Source organism: Gracilinanus agilis, chromosome 4, assembly GCF_016433145.1.
Source record: "Gracilinanus agilis isolate LMUSP501 chromosome 4, AgileGrace, whole genome shotgun sequence".
NCBI classification, from domain to species: Eukaryota; Metazoa; Chordata; class Mammalia; order Didelphimorphia; family Didelphidae; genus Gracilinanus; species Gracilinanus agilis.
The window spans coordinates 167,530,528-167,556,042 of record NC_058133.1 but is presented as its reverse complement, the minus strand read 5'-3'; the positions used below and the strand labels follow the sequence as shown (position 1 = coordinate 167,556,042).

General features: G+C 35.3%; 1 protein-coding gene across 2 annotated transcripts in view; it reads right to left on the bottom strand.

Moving 5' to 3' along the window:
- The window catches only part of ASH1L (ASH1 like histone lysine methyltransferase), a 188,957-nt gene that overhangs the window by 102,458 nt on the left and 60,984 nt on the right, over window positions 1-25,515 (bottom strand). For both annotated transcript variants that reach the window (XM_044676977.1, XM_044676978.1), the window contains exons 3-4: window positions 8,689-8,790; window positions 2,841-3,582 (exon numbers count right to left, since the gene is read on the bottom strand). In XM_044676977.1, the coding sequence (XP_044532912.1) occupies window positions 2,841-3,582; window positions 8,689-8,790 (844 nt within the window). The remainder of the gene's footprint in view (window positions 1-2,840; window positions 3,583-8,688; window positions 8,791-25,515) is intronic.

Genomic DNA, 25,515 nt, shown 5'->3' with positions numbered 1-25,515 from the left:
TTTTTCTTAAATGTCTTCCCTCTTGGCTCCTCCAGTCCATATTTATGTCTACCTTCTGGGAATTCCTACACTACCCACAGTTTGTAATATGCAATTTAAGACTTTATTATGTATCAGCATGGGGCAAATGGAAGTTTTACTTCAGGGCACTGAATTCTTATAGGGTGGATAGCCATGTTGCCTTTCTTCTGTGGCCCCACCTTTCTCTACAAACTCCATGGGGGTGAGGGTCGATTGTTCTAGGAATGCTATGGGAGAGAAGCTTCCCTTTCTTAGAGTACAACTGTATCCATGGTCAGACTATACACTGAACCCCTCTTCTTACCCCCCAAACCAAATTTGGCCTAGAATTATTCATTCCTAGTTATAACTATGATATTTTGAATGACTTTAAATTGTTTCATATATAATAAGTTATGTTTTTTCTCATTTAGGCTGTGAATGCCATAGGGCAGGCACTACTATGTCTTATACTTCTTTTGTGCCTTCCTCTTCACCTAAGTACTCAATACATAATATATATTCAATAAAGCTTTACTTATTAGTTCTATAAATGACACTGAAGAGAAAGTACATACAACTATACAGAATCACTGCTGAAGTTGCTTTATCATTATAGGATGTTACATCTCATCCTAAAAACCTTCAATACATAGGATAAAAATGTCTGCAACTGAGAATCTGTCAAGTGTCCTGATGATCTTATGAATCAATGATACAATTAACCAAATCCATGAGAATCCCTTGTTCTTCTTCAAAGATGTTTTCCCCCTCATTTTCTAAAACCTTTTTGAAAATTCATTTGCTTCAGTATGCCTATCTGGACTCATCAATCACTCTATATAACCTAGTACTTCTTTTGGCATTGATATAAATAGGGTAAAACCTCATTTTTACAAAATATATCTGGACTGACAACATTATAAATAATATTTTTTGACCTTGGAAAAGGGAAACTGGAAATTTACTTCATGTTTGTTATGCAAAACTAGGCTTTTCATTTAGTAGCAGAAACGATGAAAAATGAAAAACATATCCTTTTCTCTTTATAAATTATGAAAAATTTCATAACCAATATTCAATAAAATTACAATAAATATTCATGACTATCAACCACAAAAGTTTTTATCAGTCATTTTCATTGTATAAAACTGTCATTCGTATTGAAACAGGAATTATAAATAAATTTCACATACACAAGTAAAAATATAATTTAAAAAATTTTTCTTGCAGATATTTACAATACTAATTTGTAGTCCTATATCCTTTCTTTCTATTCCTTCATGTTTTCATTTGTGTTGCTTCAGCCAAACATATAGACTGTAAGTTCCAGGGGAATTGTGTCCTATTCTTTTATACCTATAATTCCTAGCCCAGGGACCTGCACACTATTGGTATTCAGTACATGTTGCTTATTGATAGGAGTAATTATAAGAGATTTTAGTGAACTTTGTGTGTCAAAAAGGCTTCAATGTGGGGGGGGGGGGGCAGCTGGGTAGCTCAGTGGATTGAGAGCCAAGCCTAGAGATGGGAAGTCCTAGGTTCAAATCTGGCCTCAGACACCTCCCAGCTGTGTGGCCCTGGGCAAGTCACTTAACCCCCACTGCCTAGCCCTTACCACTCTTCTGCCTTGGAACCAATATTGGTTCCAAGGCAGAAGGAAAGGATTTAAAAAAAGGATTTAAAAAAAAAAGGCTTTAATGGCCAGATTTGAATTTAAATTAAATTCTTTATCCTGAGCCTCTAAGCCTGAGCAATTTTCATACCCAATGTTTATTTTCTTCTCTCTTTAAAATGGCTTGAATCCAGTGCTAAGATGTATCATACTGTCACTTTTGTATTATAATTGACAGAAAGACCTCTTCCTTTACTGTGCTCTAGGGCCATTTTCTTCTAAAACCTTCAGCAAAATGTCCTGTCATCTGAATGTACACCTTCTGAATGATGTACTGGCAAGTGTATTTGAAAAACAGTTTGGACAATCCTTTTTATTTATTATCTTTTTTTTGGAAAATCCATAGCCAACTACAAAATATAAAATTGTAGACTCTGTGATATACTTAGAATACACAAACCTGAGATTCAACCTAGATATATGAGATACTTTTGGACTGCAAAAGTATCTAGATATCCCTAAAGGAGAATAGAGCTTGATCCCAAGTGACAGAAAACAAATGAATTTGCTTCATTTTTTTCCAGGCTTTCCTTTTTCTACTCTCTTTTTAAGCACTGCCAAGTCAAGGTTCACCTCCCAAAGCTAGTGCATCTAACTGTCTAAATAATATATCATATTTTTGTTTTGGAGAGGAGAAAGAGAAGACAAAAGGAATGAATGGACTTAATGGCATTAGTGATGATAGTAAATTCTGAGACCCAAGAGCATGGCAAGGAACATTAAATTAACCCAGTAAGCAAATAAATATACCAAACTGGATTTTTAAAGTTAAAAAGCAATACAATTCTACTTAGAACAAACTATGAACACAGTGGGGAGGGAAAAAAAGCAATGTGATAGAGGGGAAAGAATATCGAATAGGGAGCCAGAAGACCTGGATTCTAGAATGTCCCAAAACTACTACTAACTAGCTATTTGACTTCAAATACATCATTACCTTTCTCTGGTCTTCAGTAGCCTAATCCATAAAGAAAAAGAGTTAGACTAGTTGTCCCTTACACTCTCTTAGCTCTAAATATTTATGATTCTATAAAAAGCTAACATACTGAAATATAAATAATGACATGTAGATTAAAGTAAATCTGAGAGTCAAGAAATTATTCAGATAACTGCACTGTGTAGCTAAAATAAGAGAGATTTCTCTTCTTCAAAACAAACAAATTACCTTTTATTATTCTCCTGTTCTTCCTCTGGAAGTATCTTCTGTCTTTTCCTTGCTTCTTCCTCCAGAAGCCAACTTTTTCTTTTCCATCCTTTCCTAAGTTCTGGGTTTAGGTTCACACTCTGGACAACAGCCTCAATGACATCTGTAACTGTGTCAGGACCAAGGTGCAGTGCTCCACCTTCCTCCCCTTCATCTAATTCTGGGCTGGGAAACTGGGCAGCCTGGTATGCCTGCATTGACACAACAGCCTGGAGGGGATATTTTCGAGGTCGACCTGGTCTGCGCTTCACAAAATTATTACCTGTCCTTGCTTGTCTTTGAAGCTTTTTGGCTTTTAAGATTTTATTGACATGGTCCAGGTTTTTCTTGGTGGCCAAGATTTTGTCATAATTGCACATTTTCCGGGCTTGGCGTTGCATGGCTTCTACCACACTCCTCTTGAGATGATGGGGGGAACAGCTGCTTGGCAACCTCTCGGAGAGGAGTGAGATGGTGGTGTTGCTGCAAGAGTCACTAGGGGTTGCGGGTACTAGCAAGCTGTCTGATTTGCCGAGAGATCGTTCTCTATTGTGAGTATGGCCTGGGCTTGAGGAAGGTGGGATGGAGACTGTGGCAATGACAGCATCAATGTTTTTCTCTAGCGTCCCTTGGCTTTCATGTTGTGCCATCCGCTGTAGCAAACTATCCACAGAGTCATCCACAGATGTTCCTAATCTTGTACCTCGGGAAGGGATTCCAATCACTGAAAGAGACAAGGAATCACACAAAGGCAAAAAAAGGACTCAGCTGATTATTTTAAAACTATATAATGTGAAAAAGAAGGAATGATTGTTTTATTTTTTAACAATGAAGTTAAATAAATTAATCCCACTCATTTGTCTTTCACAAGCTGTCAACTTTCCCTGAACCAGATAAATATTTAGGGGTAACAATATAAACAAAAATTAATACTTTGAATTTCTCTAGCCCTGATGTCTTAAAAGACCACTGTGATATGTGAATTACGAAAAAAAAATCTAATTTTCATTGAGTAGAGTATGAAAAAAGCAGATATTTCCAATTTACTAACCCAGATAGTCAGGTGCAGAGGTTAAATGATTCTGCCACTATTATACAGGAAATAAAAAGCAGAAACTGAATTAGAGTTCAAGACTCTTAAAGGACAACCCAGAACTATTAGAATATGTCAGAAGTAAAGGAAGAGCAGGAATGAAAAAAGGATAACTGGAGCATGAGAGAAACTATGAAACTTCTTTTCACAGATAATTAAAATGAAGATAATCATCTTTCTAGTCTTATTTAGATGTAGTACATCTAATGTATGTAGAGTAGAATGAGAAAGGCAACCTCAGTGGCTTCTGAAAGGTCCAGTCAGCTCAGTGACCAAATTATCTAGTAATCCTTTCTTCTCAGAAATCATTAAATTATTTTTCAAACTAATAACTTTCAGGTACAATTCTACTTAAAAAACAATCTTTATTTTATTAATTAATTTATTACCTTCCATCTTGGAATTGATACAAATTCTGCAGAAGAGCAGTAATGGCTAAGTATGGGGTTAAGTGGCTTACTCAGGGTAACAAAGCTAGAAAATGTCTTTGTCCTGTCTCTAGTTCTGGCCCTCTATCTACTAAACTACCCACTACCAACTCTACTATTTTTACAACCATTATGCTAAAGCTCTTGTAATTAATGTAGTTAAAATAGGTTGTTTCCCCAGATGTCCAGTGAGATGATGTGGACTAGATTTAAACTCATTCCTCTTTGAGTTAAAAAGTAACTGCTGGATCTTTCTAATCTGTATAGATCCATATAGATACTCCCTCTTTAACTCTTTGTGATCTAGCTTTAATCTTAAATACTACTCTCTTAAACTACTCCCTTCTTTCACCAATCTCTTAAATAAATTCCATAGTTCTTTTGAAGTTTTTTAAATTTTTTTGAATTTTCAAGTGCATGAGACACCAAAGATTACTTTCCTCTTTCCCTAGGTTCTGAGATGATGTGCTCTTTTTCTTTCCATGTGCTCTTATACCTTTCCAACTGTTCGGTTATTCTTTTACTGACCACAACATTCCCCCTTCTCTGGACAGTGAAACTTATTTCTCACTTTCCTTGAGAAAATTACAATGATAAATTAAAACATAAATTAGTATTTCCCAAATATGCATCTCTAGCCCAGATTTTTCTTCTCAAGACTTACAACAGCATATTGAAAAGGAACTTAATTTTCCCCACTTCTTTCTTCAATACTGTCATCCCTTTCTACCACCCTGTATGTCTGCACCATTATTTTCTAGTCCAATTATGTGTAAAATTGAACTTAAAAAAAAAATTTTTTTAAACCCCTACCTTCTGCCTTGAAATCAATACTGTGTATTGGTTCCAAGGCAAAAGAGAAGGGCTAGGCAATGGGGGTTAAGTGACTTGCCCAGGGTCAGACCAGCTAGAAAGTATCTGAGGCCAGATTTGAACCTAGGACCTCCCATTTCTAAGCCTGGCTCTCAATCCACTGATCCACTCAGCTGCCTCCATTGGACTTATTTTTAACTCCCTTTTCCACTGCCCAACACAAGCAATCTGGTTTTAGATCCCGTTAATTCTTCCTCTGAAATATCTTATAGATTAATTAGCCTTTTTTCCAAGTCCAAAGTTACCAAACCTAATTTAGGCTTTGATCATTTCACATTTATATTAATAATCTTTTACCGAGTATCCACACCTTCAGTCTTTTCCCATGTAAAAACTCAAATCCTATGCAAACTTGTCAGAATAAACTTCTTCAAAGGACATTAAAAAAATCTTATCTATCTCTGTTTTCATTCTGACTACACATCTACCACACATCAAGGTTAAACTCTTTATATTGTTTGAGACCCTCCATCAAATGTTCTAAAGACCTCTTCAAACTAATCTAAAAAAAAAATAGCATTTATATGGTACTTGAAGGTTGCAAAATACTTTACAAGTTATCACATAAAATTCTCACCACAACCCTCTAAATCAGGTGCAATTATGATCTCCATTTTATAGATGAGGAAACTGAAGCTGAGAGAGGTTAAATGACTTGCCTAACATCACATAGTAGGTATGTATCAAGAACATTTGAACTCGGGTCTTCCTGACTCCAAGTTCAACATGCTATCCACCTAATTGCCCAATTACTTAGCTGTCTATTATCAACTATGATTCTTATATTATGCACATAATTATTACTCCTACTTGAAATGCCCATCAATTCAAAGCTCACAATCTCTGGGAAACACTATGATTATTCCTTTACCTTATATAGTCTATTTAGTATTTATGTATTCAATTTTTATTATATTCTTTTGTATTGACATTATTATCTAGTGAAAACTATATTATCATAATTTCAACTAAATAGTAATTTCTTCAGTGTTAGAGATTGTGAATTTTATTTGTGATCCCTTATTAAGGCCTGGAGTTCAGGGCTCCAGAACACAGTGGGTACTCAGTCACTGCTTCCTAATTAGTTAACATGAGGATCTTATTCTAAATTAGTAACTATATTTGTCAAGTATGTGAGGAGAGAATCCATACAATCCCATAGTGGGGATGTAGATTTCTGGCAATGACAAGTTAACATGAGTTTGGGCACCAATTTTAGGCTCTCTTGTGTTAAACTAAACCTTTCAGAGATCAAAAATAAGCATAAGAGATATTTCCTAAAACCTACAAATGCAAGCAGCAAGAGACTTCTGAGACAGTAACCAACTTTAATGAAGGAGAATTAAGAATTTCCATTTCTATCCTCATCTTATTACCAAATCTTGATAGTAACCTAAATGTCTTTGGAAAGAATTAATATCTTAATAAATAAGTGGCATCTTGTTTTACTTGATAGATTCATTTACTTTGTAATAATAGGGAAATTAGCAGGACCTTTTGTGATGCCCATTATAAGTTGAAGGACAAATAACTGATCATAAACTGTATTCCTAGCCCTTTAGGTATATCCAAAGGAAATGGAGCATCTTTGGGATTTGCCATCTGTTTAGTAAATTGAAATATGTAAACAGCTGTACTACCCCATAGTAATTTAGCTCTGGAACACATTTTTTGGACAAGATGTCTGATAGACTGCCCTTGAACTTGTGTCCTAGTTTTGAAATAGATCCAATAGGATAATATACTAATAAAGTATACAATTGCACTGACAGCTGCAGTCATTGTCTTGCATACGGAGAGCCTGCAGTAACAAAGTGGTTTTTTATGACAGAGTATTTTGATAACATAGTCCATCCTCAAAGGCAATAGTGGCCAAATTGCTAAGTACTCCTCACTTGGTATCTATAGTACTATCTGAACTGTTTTCCCAAATTCATTTTACTGTTTTTATAAGACTTCCAGGACCCATAGTAACATATAGTCAAATCTATATCCTCTAGATATTTAAATGGATATGAGAATGTTAAGTGGTGTGACTTTTTTTTGGGGGGGGGGGGGAAAATGGCATAGTCATATATATGTTTTTTTTTTATGCCAGTAAGTTTATTTTTAAAAAAATATTTTTCCATGGTTACATGATTATTCTTCCTCCTCTCTTGCCTCCCCTCACCAGAGCTGACAAGCAATTCCACTGGGTTATACATGCATTATCACTCAAAACCTATTTCCAAATTATTCATTTAAGAAACAGTGTAACTTTTTGAAGAGAGGTCTTGACTAGCAATGAAAATGATGGGTATTTAATTACAGTAAATTTAATGTAACCTATTTTCTCAATATCTCATCTATAAAATGAGAGATATGATCCCTATATAAAGAGAGGTTCTGCATATAAATGAGATGAGATATATGAAAGTACTCTAATATGAGCTCCTTCAAGGAAGGGCTTTCTTGAAAATTATGGCAAAATAATAAGTTAATATATGTATATAGTGGTTTTAAGGTTTGCAAAAAGTTTTATGTAATATTCTTATTTGATCCTGACAACAACCTGTGAGGTGCTTTACTTCAATTTTTATAAGTAAAGAAACTGAGACAGATAGAGGGTAAGTGTCCAAAGGGCACCACAGTAAAAAGTTTCTGAGAGATGGTTTTAAATCATGTCTCCTGGACTCCAGAGCACTTTAGTTACCACACCATTTAGGTCTCTGTAAATAATCAAGGTGAAGAGATAATGTCTGTGAAAGGATGAGAATTGTGTTCTTTCCCCCATATTCAATAGGAAGTCTTATTCAGTACAGTATCTCTGCTGAGGTTAGAAATGGGAATATGTAATATAGCATATGAGCTGAGATTAGAGACTGAAGTATAAGTAGAAACAAATCTGAAGAAAATCTGAAAAAAAAAAAAAAAGGAAGATACATCAATGATTCAACTCGATTTCTGACAAACAGTTTGGCTGCTCACTCCCTTGATGATATACAACTGTGTTCCCAAGTCAAGCAGTTTCCTCAGTAGAAGGAGAATATTGTGGTATACCATCCTTTATTAAAAAGCTGTATTAACTTTAAAGGTAAATATTAAGCTTCTCTGCAGGTAATTTCTTTTTCCTTTTGATCTTGGGCTACATTTTTTGTCCTTTGCCTACTTTTCAATCTATTTATTTTGGATGTTTTTCCCTAGACTCAATCCAAATCTCCACACCCTTTTAAAGTCAGATAATATCTAATTATTCTCAATCTAAGATGAAGAGAAAGGATTAGTCTCTGGTTTCTACACACATTTTATATTCTTGCATTATGCTTCTTTTTTCATCACACAGGTTACCTATCATTCACTCAAGTTAGGCAGTGACAGAAATGAATAAATGATGTCAATATCAACTGAGATAAGAAGTTACCAAAAAAAGTATGAGAATGAAATAACCATTACTTGCCTGTTGAAGAAGTGCTCTCTGATGAAGATCTCTTTCGGGTAGGGCTGCAATTTGTGCTCTCTGATGGCCTTTGGGAAGGCTTATCTAGGGCTGGCTGGGAGCCTAGAGAACAGAAGAGAAAGTTCATGAGAGAGCTTATATTTACTTAAATATAAAAAACAATAGCAATATAGCATTTTGCATGAGAATAATTTGGGATGGTTAACAGTCTCTAGTTACCAATATTCCTTTTGTTTTTTTAAACCCTTACCTTTTGTCTTAGAATTGATAATAAGTATTGGTTGCAAGAAAGAAGAGTGGTAAGGGTTAGATAATTGGAGTTAAGTGACTTATCTAGGTTCATATAGCTCAGAAGTGTAACTAGCTGCCTCTTCCCTTCATTTTAAAAGTACTATTTATAAACAGTCACAATTATAGCAGGTAGAGAAGAACAATAGCACTGGATTTTACTAGCATAATATCATAGTTCCTGTGACTTACAATCTTTACGAGGAATTGTCTTAAGGCAAGAAACGGGAGGATTTTCAGGGAAACAACGTATATAACTATGGTGTTTTTAGCTTCTTAGAATTACTATTCTAAAATGGACAAACAAAATGGCTTAATTTATAAAATGACCAATCATAATCTCAAAAGATGCTAGTTCCTCCAATGGTCCATGTTAACCCTATGAAGATAAAGTGTAAATTTAAAATTAAAATGGAGGCAGAATGATGTACTGCTGGGAAAAATACATTCAAATTTAATACATTTCCCTGAAGTTCTACACAATATTGCCAAGTTCTTACCTCATCCAATGGGATCCTCTACCTATGATTATTTTCACCTTCTGCATTTTTTAGACTTTTATAAACCATATTCTGGAAGCAATTTGCTTTTAACTTACCATAAATTACTTAGGACTTATGATTTTCATAACCATAATATATGACTTAATAAATGAATCCAAGGGATTTAGTTGCCTGAGGCTGACAGAGATTAAGTGACTTCTCTAGGACTGAACTGTCAGTGTCAGAGATGGAATCTCAATATAGGTTTTTCTAATGTGTATCCCACTGCTCTAGCCACTATGGTATGCTGCCTCAACATCCTGCCTATTAAGAGTTTAAATAAATCTCTTTTTAAAAGGTATACTAAGAGGGGGGCAGCTGGGTAGCTCAGTGGATTGAGAGCCAGGCCTAGAGACAGGAGGTCCTAGGTTCAAATCTGGCCTCAGACACTTCCCAGCTGTGTGACCCTGGGCAAGTCACTTGACCCCCATTGCCTACCCTTGCCAATCTTCCACCTATAAGTCAATACACAGAAGTTAAGGGTTTAAAATTAAAAAAAAAAAAAAAAGGTATACTAAGAGATGGTCATAGATTTAAATATAGAAAAGATTCAGAAGCCAAAGGAAGATTTCCTCAGCCAGACAAAAGGGATTTGAGCACTAAACTCAAATCACAGCAGTGATCAAACCTAATCCAAAACAGAGAAGCTCCATAAGAATATATCCAAGAAGTTTTGAGTTAGCCTGTTCCTGAAAAGCTCTAATGTGGAGAAATCCAAGATCTGTTGATGCAGCTTACCCCACTTTTGAATGATCCTAAATCGTTAAAAGTTTTCAAGACATCAAGCCAAAATTAACCTGTCTATTCTTCCATCTAATTGCCCCATAATATATAATCTGTTTCTTGTTCAAGAGAAATGTTTTTCAGGAAAGCTCATTTTCCTGAAGAAAAGAAAAATTCCCCCTGAGGTTTTTTGTTTGTTTGTTTTTGTTTTACATTTTTAAACCCTTAACTTCTGTGTATTGGCTCTTAGGTGGAAGAGTGGTAAGGGTGGACAATGGGGGTCAAGTGACTTGCCCAGGGTCACACAGCTGAGAAGTGTCTGAGGCCAGATTTGAACCTAGGATCTCCCATACCTAGGCCTGCTCTCAATCTACTGAGCTACCCAGCTGCCCCTCCCCCTGAATTTTCTTGTAATCTTTTTTTTTTTTTGAAACCCTTTTACTTTGGTGTATTGTCTCATAGGTGGAAGATTGGCAAGGGTGGGCAATGAGGGTCAAGTGACTTGCCCAGGGTCACACAGCTGGGAAGTGGCTGAGGCCGGGTTTGAACCTAGGACCTCCTGTCTCTAGGCCTGACTCTCACTCCACTGAGCTACCCAGCTGCCCCCTCTTGTAATCTTAAAAAGAAATAAGCTGGGAAATCAGGATAAATAATCTTGAGTGATATACTGTATAAAATCAAATTAGCAGCATTCTGAAAAACTTCATTGTTTTAAGTTTAATAAATAGACTAAAATACTATTTCTTTTACTCTCCTAAACTCCAAACTCTACTCCACCCCCAACAAAACAATAAAACACTAGTACCAAGGAAAAGACAGAATCTGAAAATACTAAAAAATTATTACAACAAATTGTTAAGACATTAGAATTGTCAGGTATGACCTCCAAATTGTGGCTATCGCATCAAAAATTCCTTTATATGACAACATGAACAGGAAAAAGTGAATAGGTAAAAACAATTATATTTAGAGTGTTTCTCCCTGGAAAGTTAGTATATCATGAACTTTAACTTAACTCATACTAGAGGGGGTACTCATAGTAGGCTTCAGGAAGGACATGAGGCTGAATATTTCCATCAATTGAGAATACCTAAGAGGAATTTTTTTTGGGGGGGTGGGATATAAGGAGAAAAAAGAGAGAAGGGGAAGAAATATTTATTAAGCACTTAACATGTGCTACACTATGCTAAGCGTTTTGTAAATATTAACTCATTTGATGCCCACAACAACCCTGTGAGGTAGGTACTATTATTTTCATTTTAATGTTGAAGAAAATGAGAAAGACAGAGGTTAAGTGACTTTCTGAGAGTCTCAGAGCTAATAAATGTCTGAGACTAAATTTAAACTTGGGTATATTCCAGACTCTCTAAGTCCAGAATTCTACCACTGTACTTACCTGGCTACCTCAGATTTGAGAAACTGATTTTACTTCCTCTTACAAACCACAATGGTACCAAATCATCAGTTCAAGAATCAAGACTGTCTTTTTTTCAGTCCTATATATAAATACTATGATGCAAAGGGGACATTTAAAAAAGCTGAAACAAACATATCTGAATATTTTGTTAGATAAGCTTTCTGCTGAAGAGCAAAATAGCACAATGCAAAAAAGACAACTACCTGAGATTAGAGGTATTCTCAATTTATCTGTCATAGCTAAGCATTAAAACTTAAAAGTTAATAAAGCTAGAATTCTATGTATGATATTTAATTATGAAAAAAATATTATGGGTCAGAAACATATATCCAAGGCCAGCCCAGACACACAGACAAAAATAATAAAAAAATCTTGAAGTAACCTCTTGGTTCAAGCCCTTATAATTAGTGATATATAGGAAGATAACAGAAATGAATGGCCTAAGGAGGACTAGATTAAAGAAAATTTCAATCAAGACTTTCCTTTCAACCAGTCAGTCAACCAACAAAGACTAAATGAATATCTATTATTTGCCCAAAATGGTCATGGTTTAAAACCTGGTCATTGTCCTCAAGAACCTTCCTTAGGATTTTGTGGTCCTTCACCTGCTAATACATTTCAGGTGGCGATAGTGCCACCCATTCTTAAGCATCTTCAGTTCTTAGAATACCTGATAACACTTACCAAATTCCTACAAATACTTTATGTATCTTTAAGAAAGTCTCAATGAAGACTTCAACTGTATTTTTGATGATCAAGATAACCTAAAAATCATCCTGCCTTACCTCACTCACCTCAGGGTAAGAAGGTACTGTCTTTTTCTTCAAACTTCCTTTTTTGGGTGGAATCTGGAGTTTCTGAACAGGCAAGTGGGAGTTAAGGATGGGGAAGGGGATACAGATTCTTGGAAGTTGTTATTGGCTGCATTGCACAGCGGTTCCCAAAAAAATTGAAACAATTGAGAAAGACATGGCTTAGTTCACTTCATTTCTGAACCATTTGTCATTTCCTGAAAGCAACAGAAGCCAGTAGACTACTCTTGGTGTGTAATAAGAAACTGAGAGAAAAACTTCATTTGGGAAGAGTCATTTTTTTCTTCTTTAAAAGTTTGTTCTAATCCTCACAAATCTGGGCACTGGTCAGAAAACATTACTTTAAAAATTCTGTATTTAAGGAAAATAAAGCTATGCCATAAATCTCTAGGGCTTGACAAACACAAATTCTGAGCTCCTATCACATGTCAAAACAACACCTAACACAACTCTAAGAAGATGAGAGTGCTTCATAAATATTATTTGATGATGAAAACCAAACAAGAAATACTTCTCTATAAAACTAGGAAATGAAGCTATGATTAATGTATATCTTAAAACACAAAGAGCAAGCTGCTCTAGAACAAAGTACTTTAAATGAATTTTAACCCTAATTGGTAAATGCTGAAAATGAAATTTGGAGACCAGAGAAGTTTGATTAAATCTGCAAACCTAATCCTGTTAACAAAAGTAGAGTAACTTTTTCAAGTTTTATCAATGAAGTAGGAAACCAAAGATGGGTATAGGTGGGAGAAATTTCTAGACAGGACAAGGTTTATCCATTCCAATACAGGTCAAAATTAAATTCCATCTTTGAACTTCAGAAGCAAAGACAGAATATACTTTAGGGACTGAGATTTAAACTGAATATATATTTAGGGTTTGGGAAGACTATGATTATTGTGAAATTGTGTATTTGCTACTAAGTTTAATTCCCAAGGAAATTCAACAACTGCTTATCATATCACCAACTTTTTATGAGTTGGGATCAGTGAGTAAAAGTTCAAGGTAGGGTTGGACTTGCTGATAAAACAAACCAGGCAATTAGTCTTCTCTAAGAACTGAGATGCCAACTTGGAAAGTCAACTAATTTGCCCCCTCACTAATATCAACTTCAGTTCCTAAATACAAAATTGGATAAGATAAAAAGAATACAAAGTATTTCAAGGTAGGTACCTGCAGTGTTAGGCTCTTCCTCATCACCTGAAAGGCCAGGAAGTTCTCATTGGGAATCTTCCAACGATGCATCCTTGCCACAGGTTCTCCATGATGAGAGTTATATCCTGAGTTAGAGCAATAAGATCAGATATGCCCAGGACCTGGGATGTCTGGTAATGTCTTGGCCTTCTCTCTGTTTAGGTCCTTAGCAAAGAGTCAGGTAGTTTTCTATGTCAGAAGTAAAACTGTGCTCTTTGACAGGCTCTTCTAGTATCTTGTTTCCTCAAGAAAGTAGGTACTTTACTTCTTGTTATCTTGATTTATTATAAGGGGATATGCTAATAAATGTTGATCTATAGCTGCCTAAATAGATACATAAGCTAAAAATTCTGCTGTTCTGAGTAAACACTGTCCACAGCTCAAAAGGCAAGAAAAAGCCTATTGCCTGGTCCAAAAAAAGCACAGCTGGAATATCCAAACATTCTCTCCAAAATTATTCACAAGGAATACGTACAATTCAAAATCACAGAGAAGTCCTTCATTATCTACTTATTTTGATGCAATACAAGATAGGATAATGGTCTTCCTCAAATATAAATGCAGGATATAGATGGAGATTCTCCAATGAATAATAATGTAATACACTAACATTCATTTTGGGTTCCCCAGACAAACCAAATTCTACTCAGTAAGGGCAGCACAAAAGATAAATTGTAATAGGTGAAGTATCAAATGGAATTTTGTCCAAAAGTAGAAGGATTAGGATTTAACTCAGACAATATAGTAAAAAATGAAAGCTCATTAGTAAGAGAAAGGCACTGAGGAGAAAGGCTGACAACAGATAAGAAGACAGCTGTAAATAAGTAATGAGGGATTCTACAAATAAATGAAATCCTGGAGGAAAGTAAAGGAACCTGGGTAGTATATTTGATTCAAGTTAGACAAAGAAAGATGGGCCCTTTTCTATTAAAACCATAAGTTGAAATCATGAATAAAAAAGAAGCTGATGAAATGAAATAAGCTAAAACTAAAAAATGGATGGATATATTTATCTTAAATACAAATTAAATATAGGAAGAAGCCAAAAAACAAGTTCTGAAGATGATTTATTTGGCACAAGAAAGTCTTATTGATATCCATATCCTAGGAACCTGAAACACAGCACCTGTGTCCCAGATAACATAAGTGAAAGAACAACACTGTTACTAACAGGAATAAAGAGAATTTCCTACTCATACTTACTCAACAGTATAATAAAGAGGACATCACAAAGAAAAAATTATGAATAAAACTCCAACTTAACCATAGTATTCTAAGGCATCTGGGAGAGTTTAAATTTTTCTTGGGCCAAATACTCAACATAAAAAAAAACAACTGCTGCATGGTTAAAAGTCTTTCTACACATGTCTTTAATGTGATTTTTTCCCCCTATGCTTTCATAAGTTTAGTAACATGATTCACTTACAATGTATTAGAAGTTTAACACCAAAGAGTACTAAGCCAAGGAAAAAAGGCTTACACATATAATTCTAATTATAATATTAAAAAATATTCTTATGGGGAAGTATAGAAAAGAAGGTTTGTTTTACTCATTACAGAAACTACCACAAGGTGAAATATATACAGAATACTTAAATATATTCTTTAAAAACAAAGTTAAAAGTATGCCCTTTGAAAAAGCCCACTCTTCTTTCAGTGAAATCATACTTTCAATTTGTTCATATTATTAAGAGTTATAACAACTCCAGTTTTAACAAATAATTCTAAGCTTTCACTAGTGTCTATATTTTTTCATACGTGTAAATGCAAAAGTTTTTTTGGAAAGCTTTATAAAAGAATAAACTTGTCTTGATCTTTTGGAGGTCATGGGGATGGTGGGGATAGGTATGTGATTGCACTGGATATAGGGAATTCTCAACAAGGAAGCTCTCTCTACAGCAGAGCAGATCAGTGCCTACTCTGCAACTAACTGTCTTAGAGAAGAATTTCCTAGGGCACTAAGAAGTTAAGCTATTTGCCCTGGGTCATATAGCCAAAATGTGTTAAGTCCTGTGAGGCAGACCCTAAACCTGTATCTTCCTAGTGTGAGTCCTGCTCTTTACCCATTATCCATTATGGCACAGTGCTTCATAACAAAATCCAAAAACTCTTTAGAAACTCCTAATCTGGACTTGTGAATTGCTCCAATTCTGAAAAACAATAGAAAATTATATGAAGCGGGCAGCTACCTAGCTCAATGGATTGAGACCCATGCCTAGAGACAGGAAGTCCTGCATTCAAATCTAACATCAGACACTTCCTAGCTCTGTGCTTCTGGGCAAGTCACTTAACCTCAGTTGCCTGCTCCTCTACCTTGGAATCAGTACACAGTACACAGATTCTAAGAAAAAACTAACTATTTTTTAAAAGATGTGAAAAAAAACCCAGCATCTATATAGTGCTTTAAAATTTGCAAAGGGCTTGACAAATATGATTTCATTTTAGCCATGTCATAACCTTTGGAAGTAGATACTTTTATTATCTCCATTTCATAGATGTGGAAATGAAGCAGACAGAGGTTAAGTGATTTGTCATGGATCACAGAGTCCAAGACAGAATTCAAATTCAAAAGACCCTTTGACCCAGAGATTCTACTCCTAGAAATATACTGCAATTATAAAAGGGTCTCATATATAACAAAATATTCAAAGCAGAACTATGTGGAAGTGAATATCTAAAAACAAAGTATGTGCCCATCAATTAAAGGAGTACCTAAACAACTTGTGGCATAAGAATGCAATGTAGCATTATTAGCCCTAAGAAATGACAATTGCTAGGAATTAAAAGAAATATGAGAAGATAAATGAAATGATGCATTGAAATAAGCAGAACCAAGAAAGCCATATGATTACAATGTAGTCTACAAAGGCAACAATGTAAAAGAATTTTTAAAAACTCAACATTAAGTAATTATAATAATCAAACTTGGGTCCAGAGAAGAATCAGAGAAGAAGTCTGAAAATTTTTTTCTTTTATTGGGTGTTTAGTTTTATTAGGTCATTGGTGATATAATTTCTAAACTTTTTCTGTGTCTGTTAGCCTTTGTGATTTCTGCAAAACTCCCCCAAAATTCTCATTTAATTTCTCATGCCAACCTGTGATATATATCAAAACCAAGATAGGGAAAGTTGCAATGTGGAAGGGATACCTATACTTCTTTCCATTCACTGCAAGAGATAGGGGATCATAGTATATAACATTGCACTGCTAGACTGATCTTTCTTTCTCTCTCTCTTCTAATTTTTGGTACAATGGAAATGTATAAGGAAAGGGGTAGCTTGAGAAATGAACATGATGTAAAAGCAAAATATCATCAATAAAGTTTTGTTTGTTTTCAAGAAAACTCTTACCATGCTTGTTTCTAGGTTTTAGTTTTGGAACTTTTGCTGATGTGAACCTGGAAGATTCTTATGAATGAGTTGAATGCTGGGATAAAAGCAAATTCCATAATAAAAACAGCTGTTTCCAATTGTAGGAAAGCCACTTATTTAAAATGATACATTTCATCTGACTCCCCAATTAAATGCACTATAAGAGAGAATGAATCAGAGCCTATGTTGGTGGTTTGCTCTTTCTCTAATTAGGCTTTCTCATAAAACCCATGTAGGATCATTCACTATAATGGAATTTCTTTGGAAATTCCCAGAACTGTACTACCCACTACAATCCATTTTCTACTACTCTTCTAGGTACTTAACTCATTCTTGACTATAAGTTTTTATGTGTTATGCAGTCTTAGAAGATACTCTAAATCAATCAAGATTGTTCAATTATTTTTCTGTGGCACAAAAACAGAAGCAAATATTTTTCTTCATCATACCACTATGCCTTTCCAATGAATATTCTTTCTTCAAACAAAAGATAAAAATTCAATACTAATTTTATTGAATTGTTTATAAATATTTATAAAAGAAACTAGCTACAGTAATTTATAAATATTTATAAAAGAAACTAGCTACAGTAAATCAATTCTTTGCTTATTCTACTATTTGTAGAATTGGGTGATAGGCATTGTTCCTATTTCAACATATCATCTAAAAACCCGATTTTTATGGCTTTTTTTTTACTACACCAGAGTTGATATTGTTGTAAAGAAGAGATGGAACAACTGACAATCCAGATTCTGACAAATTCAGAAACTCATTCCCACCATGTCTGATACGTGGTGGTGACGATGATGATGACAACAATAATTGCTAGGATTTATATGGCCAAAGTGTTTTATATAAATTTATGAAACACAAACATAGCCACCCAAATTATTCATTAGGCTTGGATAAAGTCAAGCAATTTTATATGACTTTTGTGTTATAATTTCATTTGGGGATTTGGTTTTATGCTGTCAACATGAAGTCTAAAAAATAACAATACTCCCTATAATACTGACATTTAATTCACTCTCCACTTAGAAGGGATCACTTAAATTACTTAAGAGTGACTCTATCCCAGGGGTCAGCAACATATGGCTCTCAAGCCATATCTGGCTCTTTTGAGGGCCAGATATGGCTCTTTCTGCAGGAGCCATAAAGTCAATTTTTTTTTCAGGTGCTGTTACAGGAGTGCGCACTGTGAGCACTGTATGGCTCTCACGAAATTGCGTTTTAAAAAAATGGGGCGTTTATGGCTCTCATGGCCAAAAAGGTTGTCGACCCCTGCTCTAGAGCCTTAGTTTGTTTCAATTTAAAAAATGCTCAAGAGATATCATCCTGCTTTCCAATATACAAAATGGGAAGAAGGAGACAACCAAATCAAATAGAATTACTCCAGGTTACTGGCAAGAGATGTTGCAATTGTCCCATCTTTGTTTTGTGCCTATTCATTCTTTCTACCATCAAAATATATTTGGTGAACAAAATTTACCAAATACTTAACTTATTACAATATTTCACTCAGGACAAATTCATGAGTGTTAGCAATAAAATTGAAAATAAATTTTCTTTGCCTTTATTTCTACTAGCTGATAAAACAGGATTCACATAAATTCATATATTTTTACATAATATATCTATAATACATTAATGAGCAGCCAGTGAGTCAATCAACAAACATTTATTAAGTACTTACTATGTGCAAAGCCCTATATAACGAACACTGGGGATATTAAGAACGTAACAACAGTTCCCACCTTCAAGGAGCTCACATTCTAATGGGGAATGATAACACTTAATTTTTTTTATTGATATAAAATATTTATTTAAAAAGAACAAACCAATCAGAGCATGCCATAGGGTCACAACTAAAGTACTATAAAATAATTAGAGATGTCCAAAATGTTGGCCCTGAGGCTTGCAAGATCATGAAGTGCCTTAAGTACACCAGGTAAATTGAAAGTAATCTCAGAGGAAGGGCACTAGCACTAACTAGTTTGCAAAAATCAAGTCATACTGCATTCAGGAGTGTTATAGAAAATATAGACTTTATTTTTTTATAAACTGTTGGAATTAGGTGATAGACTGATTTAAAGAAAAAACCATAAGTACACAAATGTTTGAGTTTAGAAGTCTAATGACTTCTTTCCAAACCTAATTTAGAACAGAAAGTCATCAGCTGATGTAGCTAATAATTAAAATATTAATAACCTAAATCAGTGATGGGCAAACTATGGCATGTGGGCCAAATGGGGGGGGGGGGGGGGAAGGCCTGAAATGTTCTATCCAGCCGTAGGACGTTATTCCTAATCTGACGAATACAATGAGTAGGATACAATACAATGAAACTTTGAAAGAGTTGCCTTAGAAATAGACTGACAGATGAGCATTTCCTTTCCTTTGGCCCCCTCTTTTAAAAGTTTGCCCATCACTGACCTAAATAATAATAGACAGCTATAACATAAAGGAAACGAGTTAAATCAATTCAGTTGGTACTTGATGAGCAGAGTTGCTTTTACCCCTTTTCTCTTCTCAAAGTTCCTCCTAACTTTCTGATTAAATGAATTTCTCTCCCACACTTTACTGAAAAAATAGAAGTCATATACTAAGAGCACTCTCTTACCCCTAACTCTACATCTTAAAAACCTTTGACACTTTCCTCCAGTTTACTCTGATCTCTAATAGGTGGCCCTTTCTATTTCCCAAGGACACTCCCCCAACTTGTACCTTAGATTCCCCTCTCCCATTTCTATCTGCATACCCTACCTCCTACTCATTCTCACTATTCCTTCTCCCCACTTCACTCACACATAGAAAAGTTGAATCATCAAACTTTTCCTATCTATAGGCTCATTCCCAACTGCCTATAAATGTGCTCTGTTCTTCTACTTCAAAAAAAATTTAAGTCCTACCATACATACCTCTCAATCTATCCTCTTATTGCCTTCCTGCTTTTCCAAAGCAAGTGCCTAAATAATGTGTCCATATACCTTGCCTTTATATTTTCTGAAATCTAACCTCAGCACTCAACTGAACCTGTTCTCTCCAATGAAAACGATCATCTTAACTGCCCAATTTAGTGTTTTCCCCTTCTGCAGGTTTCATCCTTTTTAACCTTTCTTCAACATTTGACACTATTGACCATTCTCTCCTCTCTGGACTTTCATGACAATTCTTTTAGTTATTTTAACTACTTGTTTGACCACTCCTTTACAGGCTAAACTTTGAGCCTGGTATAAGCAATGGCTCTGTCCTAGACAATCTCTTTTTTCTATTCACTCTCTCAGTAACTTCAATAGCTTCTATGGTCTCATTCATCTCTACACAGATAACTTAAAATTATTTATCTAGTCCTAAAGTCTCAACTGAACTCTGCATCACCACAATCACACAGTGGATATTTCTAACGGGACATTTCTAATGAATGTCAAGCACCATGTTAAAACAGAAGTCATCTTTTCAACAAACCTACTCCTGAGGTCACCACCATCCTTCTAGTCTCCCATAATGCAACATCTTTGACATTATGCTTGTAAGATTTAAATTAATTTCCAATAACTCTAAGTATTATATTTATAGTTTATTAGTAATCACTTGAAGTAGAAAGAAAATAAACTAAAAGAAATAGAATTTCAAACCTAATTATCTAACAAAAAAAATAAAGTCATGTGAGTAAGTTCTCCTGCCTCACCTTACCCCACCTTTACAGCCAGTGATCAGCAGGAAAGAGCAGGAGGGGTGGGGCCACATAAAACTTACATCCTCCCTACAGTTAGCACATAACATGAGAAGGAACATGGAATGCTGGGAATTGGAGTTCTGGGGAGCAAATTCTAATTACACATGCTTGATTTCTCACACTCCTTCACAGAATCACAGAAGTTGGTAAAGTAAAAAGGGACCCAAGTAGTTTTTTAGTTCAATTTGTTACTCAAAGTAATCCCTATTATAACAAACCCAGCAAGTAGTATTCAAGCTGACTCTGTTTGGAAAATGCCAAGAAGTGGAACCATCATTTGCTTAGACATCCCATTCTACTTCTGAATAGCTCTAATTGATAGAAAGCCTTTCCTAATACAAAAATTCGTTTGAGTTCTTTGTAGTTCCCATCCATTAAGCCAGATTTGCCCGTTAGAGACAAAAAGAGGAAGTTTAATCCCTCCTTCACACTAAAAACCTTCAGATACTTGAAGATAGCTATCATGTCCCCTTTTAGTCTTTTCTTCAGGCTAATCATTCCAGTTTCTTCAACTTATCTTCATTTGTCATGGTCTTAAGAACCCTCACTACCTTGGTTACCTTCCCAGATCAGATGAGCCTTCACAGCTCATCAATAACTCATGTTAAACCCAAAGGGTTCAGAATAGAACAAAATGCTCCAGAGAAGGTCTTAGAAAAGCAAAGTACAGTGGGACTATCACTTTCCTAGTCCTGAAAGGTATACTCCTCTTAATGTAGATCATATCTATTTTTTAAAAAAACTCTTACCTTCTTTGTACCAATTAAAAAAAAATTTAAATTTAGAATATTTCCCATGGTTACATGATTCATGATTTTTCCTACCCCCCTTTTCTCCACCCTTTTAGAGCTGACAAGCAATTCCACTGATTTATACACATATCATTGTTCAAAACCTATTTCCATGTTATTCATATTTGCAATAGTGACCTTTTAATATCAAAACTCTAATCTCCACTAAACTATGTTTTTGTTCTGCATTTCTGTTCCCAAAGTTCTTTCTCTAGATGTGGACAGTGTTCTTTCTCATGAGTTCCTTTGGATTGTCCTGCATCATTGCATTGCTGCTAGTAGAAATTACATTTGATTGTGCCACAGTATATTAGTCTCTGAGTACAATGTTCTCCTGGTTCTGCTCCTTTTGCTCTGCATCAATTCCTGGAGGTCATTCCAGTTCCCATGGAATTCCTCCAGTTCATCCTTCCTTTCAGTACAATAGTATTCCATCTCCACTAGATACCATAATTTGTTCAGCCATTTCCCAATTAATGGACACTCCCTCATTTTCCAATTATTTTGCCACTGCAAAGAGTGCAACTATAAATATTTTTGTACAAGTATTTGCCTCTATTATCTCTTTGGGGTACAAACCCAGCAGTGGTACAGTTGGATCAAAGGGCAAGCATTCTTTTAAAACCCTTTGTGCAAAATTCCAAATTGCCCTCCAGAATGGTTGGACCAATTTACAACTCCATCAACAGTGTATTAATGTCCCAATTTTGCCACATCCCCTCCAACATTTATTGCTTTCCTTTACTGCCATGTTGACCAGTCTGCTAGGTATAAGGAGGTACCTCAGAGATATTTTTTTTTAATTTGTATTTCTCTAATCAGGAGGGATTTAGAACACTTTTTCATGTGATTATTGATAGTTCTAATTTCTTCATATGAAAACTACCTATTTCATGTCCCTTGGCAATTTGTTAAATGGAAAATGGCTTGATTTTTTGTAAATTTAACTTACTTCCTTATATATTTGGGAAATTAAACTTCTGTCAGAGTTTTATTTTAAAAATGTTTCCTTAGTTTTTTGGTTTCCTTCTCATTTTGGTTGCATTGGTTTTGTTTGTACAAAACCTTTTTAATTTGATATAATCAGTCATTCAATTTACATTGTGTAATGTTCTCTATCTCTTGCTTGGTCTTAAATTCCTTCCTTTACCACAGATCTGACAGGTATACTATTGTATGTTCATCTAACTTATTTATTTCACTTTTTATATTTAAGTCATTTACCCATTTTGAATTTACCTTGGCATAGGGTGTAAGATGTTGATCTAAACCTATTTTTTCCATACTGTTTTCCAATTTTCACAGCAGTTTTTGTCAAATAGTGAGTTCTTGTACCTAAAGCTAGAATCTTTGGGTTTATCGAACACTAGCTTGCTGAGGTCATTTACCCCTGAGTCTATTCCACTGATCTACCCCTTCTGTGTCTTAGCCAGTACCATATTGTTTTGATGACCACTGCTTTTTGGCACAGTTTAAGATCTGGTACTGCTAGGCTCTCATCCTTCACATTTCTAAAAAATTATTTCGCCTGATATTACTGATCTTTTGTTCTTCGAAAAGAACGTTTGTTATTTTTTCTAATTCTGTAAAATAGTTTTTTGGAAGTTTGATAGGTATTGCATTGAATAAGTAGATTATTTTGGATAGAATTGTCATTTTTATTATGTTAGCTCATCCTTCTCTCTCTCTCTCTCTCTCTCTCTCTCTCTCTCTCTCTCTCTCTCCATATATATATATATTCCTAGTAATACATACATATATATATTTATATTTATATTTATGTATCCTTACCTTCCATCTTGAAGTCAATATTGTGCATTGGCTCCAAGGCAGAAGAGTGGTAAGGGCTAGGCAATGGGGGTTAATTGACTTGCCCAGGGCCACAGAGCTAGAAAGTGTCTGAGGCCAGATTTGAACCTAGGATCTCCCAACTCTAGGCCTAGCTCTCAATCCACTGAGCCACACAGCTGTACCCCCCCCCCCCAATATATGAAAAGGGAATTCTTTGTTCTCTTTGTCTATTAGCACTTTGGTTAACAATAACTTAAGTACCCCTATTTAGTACCTCACTAGATTGTGAAGACACTATTAAATCTCCTTTGTCTGCTTTTGAATTGAATCAACAAAAGCTTGAACACCCTACCTAGCACTAGGTGGAGGAACTCACAAACAACTTAAAAGAATTCACACTCTCAGAAACTCAATCAGCCCGGAATCTGTGAACCCTTTTGATGAGTATTCAATCCTCCAGACGGTGAGAACTGGTTCTCACAAACACTGCCCCCTGGGCAGTGCTAGACAATTTGGAAGCTATGATTGGCTCCTGTGAGGAGGGAATGGAACAAGATGCCATCATAAAAAGCCATGGAATCCATTGGCTGGGAATCAGGTAGATATAGTCTGTTTCCTGGGACTGCCTCTTGGAGATTGTCTTCTAGGATGGTCTTCTAGGAAAAGCTGGCTTGGGATCAGCTTCAGAAGAAGGTAAAATTCAGAGAGGAGTTGGCTTGAGGAGTAGTCTTCCACAAATCATCATCGCCTTCAGCTTGAGTCATTGTCTTGACCTATCTCTTGGAGGGAACTTGGGTGAGTGAATAGGCTATCCTTTCCTGACTCCTAGAGAGAATTAAATTCTGGTTGAAGGTCAACAAATCCTGGCTGAGTTGAGCACCCGAGCAATATTTAGTTAGATATGCTAAATGTCTTCTATACCCTTTTATATTTCGCTTCTTTCACCTCTTTTGTAAATAAAAACCTTTAAAAGTCATTTCAACTTTGAGCAATAATACTTTAAAATGGTGACCACCATTATTATTTATAATTTTCACGTATTTCAGTTAAACCATTAATATTTAACCCTTACATTTTTAGACTGACTATGAAGGTTTGACAAGTACCCATAATCTTCTGATATTTTCTTTTCTACTATCTCTAAACTATCCCTCAGCCAGCTATTAGTAACTAATTCCTCAGCTAAAGAAAGGTAAGTCCTAATCTTTAAAATAAACATGCAAACAAACTGAGCAACATAACCCAAATTGGGCCTGGTTCCCCTATAAATCTGCTAGGGAGAGAACTATTATGTAAGCAATAAAGTGCTCAAAATAGCACTATGACACTAGAATTAACTGAGGAATCAACTGTTTCAGTTTGTTCTCCTCTAAAGAGTGAAGAGGTCTCTGTAAAGGAGCATTGGAATTGGGGGGTGGGGTGGGGAAGAGACAGACTCTTGAATTCAGTCCCTATATCTTGTCACGCATATTATATTTTTTGATTGTTTTAAGATCTAATTCCATAAAAATGTAGTGGATGAGATGTATAAATGTCTCACCTCCACATTAAAATGGATGAGACATATGAAAAACATACCTTTAGAGTTGTTAAAGAGTCTCATGTCAAAGGTGAGAGCAAACCCAAAGGGTTTGGTTACCCCGTGATGGATTAGTCTTATATGGGAGGTGGAAAAATTCTCCTAAGGGGCATGATACCCCTAAATGTCCCCAAAGAGGGAGCATTTCAGTCAAAATTGAAAGCTATGAGCTTCAGTAGCGACCTGACTTGACCACTGTTGGTCAGCACCCTCCTCAGGGGGGATTATATAATTATCATAGGGATTGTATAATTCTCATAAAACTAAAAAATATTTTGAGAGAGAACATTAAAGATAACTCTTTGAATCTAGATGATGAATTTGTTGGAAGATGGCACACATCTATTGAGATAATCATGTAATTTCTGTTGGCTTGATTATTGATATAGTCAATTATGTGGATGTTTTTCCAAAAATTAAACCATCCTTGAATTCCTGATATAAATCCCGCCTAGTAATAGTCGATGATCCTTGGATAACTGGCTGTAGTCTTTTTGCTGTTATTTTATTTAAGATTTTTGTATCTATGTTTATTTAAAGACATTGGTCTGTAGTTTTCTTTCTGTTTTTGATCTTCCTG